Here is a 12,630-nt window from a genome sequence, read left to right on the forward strand (position 1 = left end):
TTTCTAGGTCACAGAAAATGTGGCTAATGCAGGGATGAGCCAGCCAGGCGTGCTGTGGAGCAACGGTCAGCAGTGCCTGAGCCATCCTCATCCTCACCCTCATCCCTGTGGGAGCTGCACGGGCAGAGCTGTGCACTCACCTCTGCACCACAGCCTGAAACCGGGCTTAAGAAAGCATTACCAGGACATGACCCCAAGCCAAAAGCAGTTGGATCCCACACAGTCCTGCCGGGCAGAGCTTTTCCGAGCTCTCCTCTTGGCAACCCCCTTCCTCAGTATCCCCATCCTGACTGCACAGCAGTTCAGCCCCTTGTTTTGGGATCCACTGGCCTGGGTGGTACGTGAGATCACCCCCAGCCACGGCAGAGGGAGGTGGCCACACACGGGCTGGTCACGGGTCACCGTGGCCACGGGGCGTGCTCGAGGGCCAGCCCCAGAGCCACCACGGGTGGCTGTCACCCTGCAGCAGGAGCAGGACCTGCCGTTCACAGAGGGCAGCCAGCAAAGCAACCACCCCCCTGCCGTGTTTGCTCAGAGCTGGGCAGCCTGGCTGATGGGGGGGATTATGGCAGCAGCTGCTCTTGCTGGGGGGGAAATCACAATAATAAATAAAACCCTGTGCCTGGTGCATCCCCCCTCCTGGGGCAGGCCAGGGGCTGTGCAGGGCTGGAGCCAGCTGTGCTGGTCACGGATGGAGATTTATTCTCCTGTCAATGCCCCTGGAATGCTGCTCCTGGTCTGGTTACTGCACCTGGCCATGGCTGGGCATGGTGGACAAATGCCCCATTTATTCCTGAGGCATCAGACCTTGCACGGGTGCAGACCCCAGGGGAAGGTTTGGCATGAAGCCAAGGAAAGCCACTGTCAAGACACCCACCTGCCAGCTCCAACCACTCAAGGGTTAAATACCCCCAGCCCCTGGGTTGGCAGGCATGTTCCCAGAGGCAGGACATCAAATGGAAGCAGATTTTTGCATTTACCAGCTCTTGGTTCCAGGTTCTGGTGTGCTGTGGCCACCTGATGGCGATGCCAGACCCACTCAGGGCCAGGCTGATATTCATCACCGTCAGAAGAGCACCCAGGTACCAAAACCTGGCATTTCACACACGGTGTGTGTTGGAGAGCTTCCCTTAGACTGAACAGCAGCAGCAGGGAAGGAGGTGATCCCAGGCAGGGTCATCACCTGGAACAAGGTTAAATACCTGGCTGAGCAGCATCTTCCCAAAACAGCATCCAAAAGTTAGTGCCCAGCTCACATCCTGCTTCTCCATGTAAAACACATCCACTCTTTGCCCTTCCAGCTGACCCTGGGAAAAGTGAAGCACTGGGGACTCCAAGAGCAGGAAAAAATTAATGTTCTTAATTAAAGGACCCAGCAGCTCACAGGGACTGAGCTCACAGGCAGCTCTCGGTGAAACCTCCAGCAATGCCTCATATATTTTATAAGCAACTGTGTAACCTCTTTTACTGCTCTGGAATATGCTGCTGCCTGCAGGGCCAAGTGGGATTCTGGAATATAATATTCAGGAGTGATTTAAAGTCATGGAAAATCGTCCTCCTTCTCTCATCCTGCAGGGGTTCAGCTCAGGCAAGGAGAAAAGCCCCAGGAAAGGTGCCTGGATGGAGCACAGGACAACTGTCTGAGCGGCAGCTGCTCCAGGAATGAGGTGAAAGAACCTGACAGGCAATGCGGGAGGGATCTGCTCAGAGTTTTGGACGGGTATGAACCCTTACTGTTCACATCAGGGATCAGGAAGGATCCATCCCCATAAGCACCTGCCTTTCCTGGATTGGCCAAAGCCACCCTCCAGCCCCAGCACAGCCAAGGGGGCTTGAGTGACAAGGACCCCGACACGATCCCAGCCCTCTGGCACAGCAAAAACCATGGCTGGAAAAAAAAAAAAACCAACCTATCAGCAAAATTACACTTTATTTTTTTCGCTGTGGAATTTACTTTGATGTATTGTAACTTAAAAAGGTCTGGAAAAACCACATGCAAAAGGATTTCTAAGTAGCAGCTAAAGTTTCTATTCCAGCATTACAAGCTATTCCAAATGATTTCCAAATTCCCAGCTATAAACTATTTCATAAACAGTTTTATCTTTAAACCCCCTCCACCCTACCCCAGTTAGTGCAGTGCAAAGGAAAAACCCAAGGAATTTACATATTATTTTCCAACGTATCCCATTGCAATTTCGAATGGTCTGCAATGAACTAAAATATATATACAATTTTCTTGCCATCATAAAAAAACATTTCCCTTTCTTATTCACAGATATATTTGTGGCAAATGGCTGAATAATTACTTACAAACAAAACAATCTTTTTTAACAAGTTTCTTACACCAGTAAACACAAGAGGGAGGGTTCCCTGGAGGGGAGGGGGTTTGGCAGGGCTGGGAGGGCAGCACAGGCAGAGGTTGGGGATCCCTTTGGGGCATGAGGAACAGGGGTGTCCTGGTCCCTGTGACAGGTACGTGCTCTCCCAGAGGGGATGACCTCGCCACCTTACAAAATTGGCCACGTTAAAGGGAAGGTCTGTAAGGCTTTGGGATCTGAGGCATAATATGAGCCATCGTTTGTCACATGTGTGTGTGTGTCCCATCCACCCAAATGCACCAACACGGCTCCCGGAATGGGAACAGGGCCCTCTGCTCTGCACAGGAGCAGGGCATTGCCAGCTCTCTTCTAAGCTGAGAACCAAGGGGCTGGGAGGGGTTAGCACCAAACAGTACCTTGGGAAAGCCTTGAGCCCCCTCATATTCCCATCACCTCACCAAGCAAGACCCATGGTGGGCATCTGCCCCAGCCACACTCTGCTGAACCCACCCCACTCCCCCTGTGGCACCCTGAATGGGGGCACTCACAGAGCTCCTGGAGGAATGGGAAGCAAAATAGGGTGGCTCTGGGCTTGTCACTGAGCAAAAGCTTGTAATTCCCAAGTTAACATCATTCCCTTGCCCTTAAGAGTCCCAAACTTCTATTTCTTATCCTGAGCATGGCACTGCTGCTACATCTGGATGCTTCACAGGGTACCCCTGTGCCAGGGACCAAGGGCATCAGCACTGCTCACCCACCCAATGTTGGCATCTCCCAGACCTGCACCAGCACAATGCCAAGACCCCACACTGAGAACACGGCAGGACCACCACGAGTCCCAGGGGAACAAAGTCAGGGCATGGAAGCACCAGCTCAAAATGCTACGTATTGAGGGAAGCTGAAGGGCAGCTCCTGGGGCTCAGATACAGGAAAGTTGTTCCCTGTCACACTCCCACACATGTATTTGTCCTTCAGAAGGGAATTCTGGAGCTGGAGAGTGAAGCCAGTCCCCAGCAGAAGACAAGGGCTGGGATTTCCAGCTGGCAGCTCCAGACTTTGGGAAGAACAGGCTCAGACAGATGGTGCTCAGGACACAGCGGGAATGTCAAAACAGGCGGACCTTTACTTGACAGCAGCAGCAGTAACAGCCTGTGGGAGGAAGAGAGGGGGCAATGCTCACAGCCCCCAAAAGTGCACACAGCTGGGAAGAAGAGATGCTTTCACAACTCAGGGAGAGGAATCAGGAGTTGATACCGTAGCCCTTACTCAGGTGGGTTGGCCCTGAGCTCAGCGAGGTGGGACATGGTCATGGCTGCAAGAAAAATCAGCCTGGCTTGGGGGGGTCCTGCTGAGAGGGAGAGGAGGACAGACCCAGGGACACACGCTCCTCTGCATGTATCTGGTGTCTTGGTGGCCTCCAAAGCCCTTGTGTGGCAAAGCACATCTCCAGTCCTGCAACACGCTGAGACCTCCTGCTCTCACCAGTGGGACCAGTCTGCTCCCTGGGCAGCCCCCTCCACCTGCAGCAAGGCTGCTGGGACTGAGGTGGTTGTAAAGAAAACAGGCTTGGGGATGCCAAAGCGGCTCCTTCCCCTCCTGTCTGATTCGAAGATCCACTTCCAGCCCATGTCTGATGGTCAAAATGGTTTCACAGCTGACATCCCTTCAGAGCCAAGCAACAGCCCTCTCCTCTGTGTGTCTCTGCTCTGCTCCTCACCCTGCCCCCTGCCAGGGACACTGCCAAAATCCTGACCTGGGGAGCCCACCCGAGTGGTGTGGGCAGGGGGTCTGCACTGTCTCCTCGGGGCTGGATCGCTCCCTCCCCTTAGAAACCCCCAAATTCTAACCCTGGCACACCCAGGCACAAACCTTCAGCCTCACCCTCCCACCACCATCACCAGGGTGGTTTTTAAAACACCTTTAAAAGAGAGGTGCAGACCCCCCAGAGTCTCTCAGCTCTGTCCATGCAGGGGGAGCGCAGCTCTCCCGGGACTCTTCCGCGGCTGCTACACCAACGTTATCCGATGGACCATCAATCTTCTATACATGGAACAGGAGCGGGGCCGGGGCGGCCCCGACATGTGCACACACACTGTACAGAGGAAGGATTGCTGAGGAGGCTGCGAGAGCAGTCCTGGGAGGCTCCTGGGAGGTGTCCTGTCGGGACAGGCGTGCTCGGGCTGCAGCGGCTCTGGGCGCTCGACGACTTCCACCAAACATCCCCGCAGTCACTGCACCCCCTCCTCTTCCACGTACGTCGAGGGAAACCAGCCGACCTGTGGGGGATGCACAGAGGTGAGCTGGAGACTGGGGGGGCTCCAAGATCACTGCCCCAAGGCTGACTGAGATCAAGGAATGTTTGGACAATGCTCTCAGGCGCATGGTGGGACTGCTGTCGTTTTTAGGGCCAGGAGTTGAACTTCGATGATCCTTGTGGGTCTCTTCCAACTCAGGATGTTCTGTGATTCTAGAAGGGACCTCCTGTCCTGTCACTGGGACTATTCCCCTGCCACGGGGTGCTTTCCCAGTGAGCCATTTGCAAAGTCCTGGATGTGCCCACAGTGGTGATGGTGGTCAGCCACCACCCTAATTTGGGACAGAGCTATCACCTATACATTTCTTTGGACACACAGGTTGCCCACAATATATAAGGGATCAGGGCATGAAGAATCTGTACCCAGAGCTACAAACTGTGGGACACCAGGCCAAGTCATCAGCTTGCTACTTTTCCTGGAATGCTGAGCCTTCCCCTGGCAGAACCACTCCTACATACATCCCCCACATGCAGGTTTGAAGAAGAGCAGACTCAGACATTGCCCACCACCCACTGCATGCTCCCATCCACCTATGTGCACCAGGATTCACCGTCACTGTCACACAGCATCAACTGGCAACAGAGCAGTGGCTCTCATGAGATGACAGCCCACCCAGGATCCGGGAAAGAGCAAGAGGGAATGTCTTTTGCTGTCCTGACAGCGGGGAGGACTGTGTGCTGCAGAAACAGGACAGGACATTATCTGGATGCACTCACTCTTCCGTTGGTTTCCCCCTTCCACCATCCCTGGTCCCCGCCAATCCTGCTGTAGATCTTCACCACGTCGCCCTCCCGCAGCGAGAGCTCCCGCATGTCCCGCGCCGCGAAGTTGTATCGAGCCACTGCCGTCCCTATGACCCGTGGGGTGAACACTGCCAGGGGACAAAGCACAGGGGTCGGGAGCTGCCCCCACCACGTGGGACCGGCTGAAGCCTGGGGAAAAGCTTGGTGAGGTTCAACCTGGGTTTTCCACCACGGCTCCCATCGCAGCACCGTGGCCTGGAGGGACTGAACTCATCCAAACTGCTCAGCCCGCATGGACTGGGGTGGTTGGGGTTAAACGGGATTCCTGCTGAGCTTGGGAAACCTCTCTCTGCCAGGAGAGCCTTGCTGGGGATCTCTGGGGTGAAGGGCATTTTTGTGAGGAGGTAAAAGAAAGGAATACACAATCACTAACAACGAAATCATGAAAAAATCCTCTTCCACTCACACTCTCAGGTCTGGCTGCTGCACAGCTCACAGCACCTGATGGAGCCACGTTATCAAAAAACTTCATAAATCAACTTCAAAAACTGAGTTATTGGGAATGAATTCTCCTAGAGGTGTTGAGCAAATCCTGTATGCTTTGCCACGAGGAGGAAGAAGCTGCTAACCTGGATCCTCCTGGTTTCTGCCTGTTCCAGGGAGCACCCAGGGCCCTCGGAAACTTGGTCCCATCACAGATCAAACGGTGCCAAAGCACCCTGCAAACCCTAATGCTGACCAACAGCTTGTGATGAGGAGGATGCCCCCATGAACCATCCTGGGAGCACTGGCACAGCCCCAGCACCACGGATCTCCATCACTTCAGGCAGGGGATGCTCAAGGGAGGCACGAGGAGGAGCAGCAGTGAGGTGGGGAAGGCAGGGGTACTGCTCAGTGTTCCTGCCCCAAGGTCTGGGCAGGAGGAAGAAGGTTGGAGAGCAACAGAGGGAGGGATGGGATGGGCAGAGGGGGAAAAAAATGCACCTCCTCTGAAGTTTGTAAAAAAAAACCCCACCCTGAAGGGATGTTGTGTTTCAGTGAAGCTCCCTTCTTTGTCCCAGGATTTCCAGGGATTAATTTCAATTATAAAAGCGTGCAAACCAAGGTTGAACTAAGACTGAGGAAAAGCTTTGCCCAGGTTTTCAGCTCTCGGGATGGAAGGAGATGAGGATGGCGATGGAAATGGTCCAGACACACAGCGTGCAATCACTGGAAGACTCATCCAGCCTGGCCAGGCAGCCAGGCTGGAGAACAGAGCAAGAATCACAGCAGCTTTGAGCTCTTTCATCAGGACCTTGCTCAGAGCCCACTGCTGCACATATTACCTTCTGCAATACTTTCTGTGCAGTTAAAGGACCTCAAATTCTCAGATTTATGCTTGAAAAGTTAAGCATTCTTCTCAAACACGGCACCAAGGAAGGCATGTGTGGCTTTGCTTAAATGGCAAGAAGCAAACTGGTAGGATTTTGCTCTGATCCCCCCCTCAACAGGGAGGATGACACCAGCCTGTAACACATTAAATCAATGGGGTTCAAAGGCCAGGGCACCACTGCACTCTCTGCAGGGAGACTGAGCCCCAAAAAACAACTCTGACAGCACAGGTTCCACTCCTGCCTCCTCAGCAAGGGGCTCCTGAGCAGCCTCAGATACCAGAGCTCAAAACCTGCTGGACACTGAGATGTTGTCCTTGAGAACAAGGAGGAACAGACTGGGAGACAGTGTGATGTCAATGCTCGTTTGGTGAAACACAGGGGATAAGCAGGTCGAGCTTGAAGTACATCACGAGATCCCAAAGTGCTGGATTCACTTTTTAATTAATTTTAGCCCCTTTTCTCAAATAGCAACATCTTTTCCCTGCCTTGATTTTGGGGAGAGAGTGGGGGTGTGTTCTGCTCCCAGCCAAGCCGTGGTTAATTAACTTATTTCCAGGCTGTGCCCCAGGGCAGCACTGGGGACCCCCTGAACTGCCTGTGGGGATGGAGGGACAGCAGGGACCCCACAGGTCCCACTGGTGATGGCTTTCAAGCTGGGGATGGTGGCAGGTCTCTCCGGCAGGGAGAGGCACTGGTACCTGACCAGAAGGGACTGGAGGAGCTCTGAGAAGAAAAGTTGAGGCCCTGAGGACTGAGAAAAGAAAAGTTGTAGGAAGCGCAGGAGGCTGCAAAGAGGTTAGAGAGAAACAGAAAGAGGCAGAACACGCATTAAAAAGGAAATTAAAAAAAAAATATTATAATGCACAGTGCTTTAAAAGCTGATGGAGAAATACAGGTTAAAGCATGCAGAGGGTCTTGTGCAGGGGCTTGGAGCTGGGACAGCTGACAGAAGGTCTGGTCACAGCCCCACAGCCAGTGTAGGGGCTCAAAATTCATCCTATGGTTGTATTTTATACAAAAGGATATATTTAATCAACTTTTAAAACCTATCTTCCTTTGATATTCTTTTTTAAATATACGACAGAGAAAATTTTTTTAAATTCATTTTTTCCCCATGAAGTAGTTAGTTCTGTGCTCAGGTTTTTGGACAAAACACATCTTTTTGCCCTGTTGAATTTTTGCTTTCCATTTGTTTTGATTTTTTTTTTCCTTTCTTTTTGTTTTAGACACAGACTTACCATTTCACCCGTGATCTCCATTAAAGGAGTCCCACTGGGATTCAAACCACAAGTCACACTGGAGCTGGATCCATTAAAACACACGCACGAGAAACTCACGTAGGTGGGGCAAGACACGGTAAATCCCACTAAGTGACCATCACATCCCTGCTCCTGACCTGCAGGTGGACAGGATGCTCTGGCAGGACCAAGGGATGGGCAAACCACCCCTGAGCACAGGGTCCAAAACCACAGGAGGGGAACCAGCCTCCCCCAGCAAAAACTCTCCCTCAGATCCCCCTGATCCACCACCTGCTGTGAGACTTGTCCTCAAAATGCCACCAGCCAAGCAGACGATTTATCTGCAAACTGAGGAATTCAAGCGCTACAGCAAAGCTATAAATCCCTTCATCCAGTGCTCCTACACCTGGCTGGAAGGGTGAGGTTTTCCATGACAAGTTTAACTGCCCCCAAGCTGGGTTCTACCTGGGGAGCGGGTGAAGGTCCTGGAGGTAGAGCGCTCCCGAGATTTGTAGGGGTATTTCAGCGTCGTGTCCAGCTGCTTGAAGCTCTCCTTCAGCGAGTGGCTCTGGTAGTACTCAACCAGCTCCTGGGAAGGATGGAGAGGCACCTGGCTGTCTCTGCCATCCTCTGTGTGACTGGCAGGGACAGTGCACATGCTACAAGGGGAGACAAAAACCTACCAGCAAGCTTTCGAACTTCTTGGCTTCTGTGATGTGAATCCAGTTGTCCTTCTCCACCACCTTGATGTGCTTCACCTCCTCGTTGAACCTGCCAACGGCAGCAAAGGTACTCAAGAAAACACACCTGCGTGTTCCAGCCCCAGCTTGTCCTCCAGGAGCGAGAAATACTAAATTATTCAATTACTAAGTGAAGTTATCACTCACTTAATACTGATGGCAAAGCGCTCGGCCTCGGCCGGCCGCTCCCGGATCAAGTAGGTGCCGCTGACGTGGGACTTGAGCAGGTTGTCCGTCTGCTGCCGCTCCATGTTCCCTGCAAACCTGAGCCCAGAGGTTAACTGATTAATTTAATTAACTGAAATGAATGCGGATCTTCAAACAGGCATGTTTTGGATAAAAAGATACATCATCTTTTGAAGGCATGAAGGTTGGGAAGGCAGGTAGAGGAACAGGTCTCATCCAAGTCGGCGCGAGGAGGAAGGAAAGTGCCCTGAGATATAAAAGAAGCTGTTGAGCCACTGAACTGTGGGTGAGCACTGCTAAGTGTGACCTCTTCACTAATTGAGAAACAGTCCCCAGGTTAATGAGGCTTCAGCAAGTGGATAATTTATATCCACGAATTTGTAAACCTGGCTGGAGCTGGAGGGAAGGAGCAGCAGGCAAGCCAAGCACAGCCTCTCCTGCCAAGGCAGGAATTGCCTCCTTCTTCTCAAAATGATTCTCTGGGCACAGAAAATGGGAAGAGAAACCAGCATCTCTTTTAGCCTCTGACTGTCTCCATCAGTGAAGAAATCCTCATGGATACTGCCAGGGCTGCACCAGGTTTCAACACCCAAACACCAGTGTGGCAGCTGCCCTGTGGCCACAGGGAAAGCAGGATGCAAGTCACTGCTAGTCTGCATTCAGAATTCCTTACTGGAGTGGATTCCTGACAGAGTAACAACCAAAAAGCAATGCTGGTTTATGGTTATAGCCAGAGGAGGGTCGACTCACCACGGGTACGCCGTGTAGTCGATCTCCCGCGAGGGCGGCCGGCTGTTGGGAGGCTGCAAAGACAGAATTGCTCATTAGTGAAGAGCCAGCAGCTCATCAGGCCGTGGATCACGTGTGAGACGCTCCTCTCCACGGGAGGGTTCCTTCTGCCAAGCTGTTCCTGGATTATCGGCTTGGGCAGCGGAGGGCAGTGTTGTAGCTGAACATTTCCCTCTCAGCCTCCCAGCTGGGATGAGCAGGCTGTATTTGTTCATTTACCTGAGTGGTTTTTAATTGGGAAGCAGCTGACAACATTACAGAAAACAGCTAAAAACAATTAAAATAAATCAAATACAGTTTTCCTGCACTGTGCCTGATTTCAAGTCCTCTGCTCCCATGTCAGCCCTGCAGAGGAGGAACAGAGTCTGGACCTGGTCACACCAACCCCAACCTTGGGAACAGGGCTGAGACTGATGCAATTCAGACATCTGCAGCCATGGGATGAGGGAACCACCTCCTTGCTGATTCAGCCACAGTAGAGGCCTCATTGAAGGTCCAGGGGCTCACTGGGAGGACCAAGGTCTCAAGCAGAATGCTGAGAAGAGCAACAGGGACCACTGGAGCACTCCCACCCACCCTGGGCTCCATCTCCTCTTTGGCACTTACCCTGGCATCCACAGGGCAGGGCTTTACTGACGAGCTGGGAAAATAACCCGACTTCTTCGTCTGCAGCAGCCGCCCCTGCAGAGACAAGCTGGAATCAGACTGGGGAGGGCACGGGGAGCACCGGTGTCACTGTGCAGGGAGGGGGACAGGCTCCAGACTGCCTCCAAACCCCCAGTACAGCCCTGCCCACAAATAAAAGGGACAACGCAGAAGTCACTGGTTTAAAACCTTCCAGGAGTTTCCCGAGGGGAATCGCTCTCACCTCCCACCATGGAGAGTCTGGGTCCCCCCTCAGCAGCTCGATCACATCCCCAATTTGAAAGGTCAGCACCGGCTTCCCAGGAGGGGCTGGGTTTCCATGGTAATTCTGAACTGCCACCATTTTAGGACCTGGGAGAAAAGGAAAACAGTTTCATCACCTTGTCCCTGCTCAAAAAAAACAAAAACAAAACTCCCCCTCCTGAAGCCTCGTTCCTTATCCTATGAACCACAAACCCAAAGGCACTAGCAGGCAGGATTTGGGGGGCAGAAAGCATGAAAGCAGAAAAGAACAGTGTCCACAGTGAATGTTCTTGGCTCCTGCAGTTACACGGATGACTGAGTTCCCTGAGCAAAAATAAACCCATGAAGGACCAAGCCCGGCCAAAGCTCCAGCTCCCAGCCCTGCACCTGGATTTGAGCCTTATTGAGGCAAAGCCTGGCTGGCACCAAAACCTACCAGGCTCAGTGGTGACACCAGGATTGCAGAAGGGACCAGGAGTGCAACACCCACGATTGCAAAAGGGCCCAGAGAACACTCAGCTTCCACCGAGTGTCTGCTGAACCTGGGACTCAAACGCCCCTGAAGCTCCCAGTCAAAGTCCAGTTGTCTTGCCAACAACTGCACATTAAATAAGCTCCCCCAACTGCACTCAAACCACAGTGTTTATTTTCAAAGCACTTCCCCACCTCTGCCTCTCCCCACCCAGTGAGAGCACTCTCTGCTTGCTTTTTTGTTTTAACCACCAATTTGATTCAGGTTTCTTTTCGCCAGGCTTGGCTTTCCTTCCATCAGAGAAAGCACAAAAACAAATTGTTCTTCTCCTTTGAGCCAGAGCATGGGCAGGGCAGGCCTGGAGCTCTGTCCAGACCAGTTTTAAACAAAGAAGATAAATAATATTGCAGTAATCATCATGACTGATGGCCCATCAGAGAGGGCAGTGCCTGGAGCTGCACATCCCTGGAGCACACTGGACATGCCGGCAGAAGATGCTCCCCATCAACAACAAGTCTTCCTGCCAGGATATGTTTTGTCTGCCCTCCTGTAAAACAGTACTGTACTTACCAGGTCCAGCACCCAGTGAATCCTGCAAAGAAAGAGCAAAAAGTCTCTGTGAGGACACATTAGTCTCAGTTCTCTCTATGAGCACCCACCTGAAGACAACATGATGAGAAACTCTCTCCCAAAACTTCCCTGGTAACCCCCAGCCCATGGTGCTTGTCCCAGCTGGGTGCTGGCACCTCCCAAGGGCTGCAGTGCTGCACAAACTGGGCCAGTTTTAGGCTGGAAAAGAGGCCACTGGTCCCCAGTCCTACCCCTCTGAGGCCTTTGGTTGCTTTTCCCACGAGCTGCCCATGCCCAGACTGGGTAAGGACACAGGCTCTGCCTAAGGCAGAGGGGGATGAGGAAAAGGGACATCAAACAACCTACCTGGTCTGCTGAAGAACCTGTAAGAGAAAAGGGTGGAATAGGTGGTTAATTTAACAGGCAACAAACCCCATTTTCTGTTTCTCTTGACACTGTGAGTTCCAGTAAACCAGCCATCTCTGTGTGAACTGACAGAGGAAGCCCAAAGCAGAGCTGGGGTCACTCAGGCCATCGCTCTGCTCTTGACGGGCAAGATGCAGGGATGGATTGGAGCTGGACAAGGACATTTCCTCACCTGCACAATACTCTGTGATTTTGTTTCTTCCTCTCTCCACTCCCCACTCAAAACCTACCTGGAGCCACCCTGTGACAGCCCCCAAGCAGGACCAAGGCTCTGACCCAGGCAGAGCTGAGTCACAGCTTTGCCCAGTTTAGACCAAGGACACAAATTTTTGCCATACTATGGGATATGTGGGATCCAGAGACAAGGTTTCTCCTCATCAGAAATGTTATCCCTGCTGCAGACCCTCCTATTTCATTATCCAATATCTTCTGATGAAGAACTCATCATCTCTCTTAAATGCCCACCCAGCACACAATGCTGCTGTGATCCTCTTGACATCCATGGGATGCAGCTCTTTGCTTTGGGTGGTTCTGGCTGGTTTGTTTGTTTTTTAAACCACCAGCCAATGTAA

General features: G+C 52.4%; 1 protein-coding gene across 7 annotated transcripts in view; it reads right to left on the reverse strand.

Annotated features, from left to right (window-relative positions):
- Positions 1-1,911: 1,911 nt before the first annotated feature.
- Positions 1,912-12,630, reverse strand: part of VAV2 (vav guanine nucleotide exchange factor 2) — a 132,794-nt gene continuing 122,075 nt past the window's right edge. For 4 of the 7 annotated variants that reach the window (XM_039379600.1, XM_039379599.1, XM_039379598.1 and 1 more), the window contains 11 exons: positions 11,999-12,015; positions 11,633-11,654; positions 10,571-10,698; positions 10,309-10,383; positions 9,664-9,716; positions 8,875-8,991; positions 8,671-8,758; positions 8,453-8,576; positions 7,448-7,534; positions 5,350-5,504; positions 1,912-4,594 (listed from right to left, as the gene is read on the reverse strand). In XM_039379600.1, coding sequence (XP_039235534.1) covers positions 4,547-4,594; positions 5,350-5,504; positions 7,448-7,534; positions 8,453-8,576; positions 8,671-8,758; positions 8,875-8,991; positions 9,664-9,716; positions 10,309-10,383; positions 10,571-10,698; positions 11,633-11,654; positions 11,999-12,015 — 914 coding nt within the window. In that variant the 3' untranslated portion in view covers positions 1,912-4,546. Of the gene's footprint in view, positions 4,595-5,349; positions 5,505-7,447; positions 7,535-8,452; positions 8,577-8,670; positions 8,759-8,874; positions 8,992-9,663; positions 9,717-10,308; positions 10,384-10,570; positions 10,699-11,632; positions 11,655-11,998; positions 12,016-12,630 lie in introns of those variants that run through there. The other 3 variants (XM_039379602.1, XM_039379601.1, XM_039379603.1) reach the window with 2 other exon arrangements.

The sequence above is a fragment of the Pipra filicauda genome, unplaced genomic scaffold, assembly GCF_003945595.2.
Source record: "Pipra filicauda isolate LSUMZ 115617 unplaced genomic scaffold, ASM394559v2 scaffold170_size1570365_pilon, whole genome shotgun sequence".
In the NCBI taxonomy this organism is placed as follows: domain Eukaryota; kingdom Metazoa; phylum Chordata; class Aves; order Passeriformes; family Pipridae; genus Pipra; species Pipra filicauda.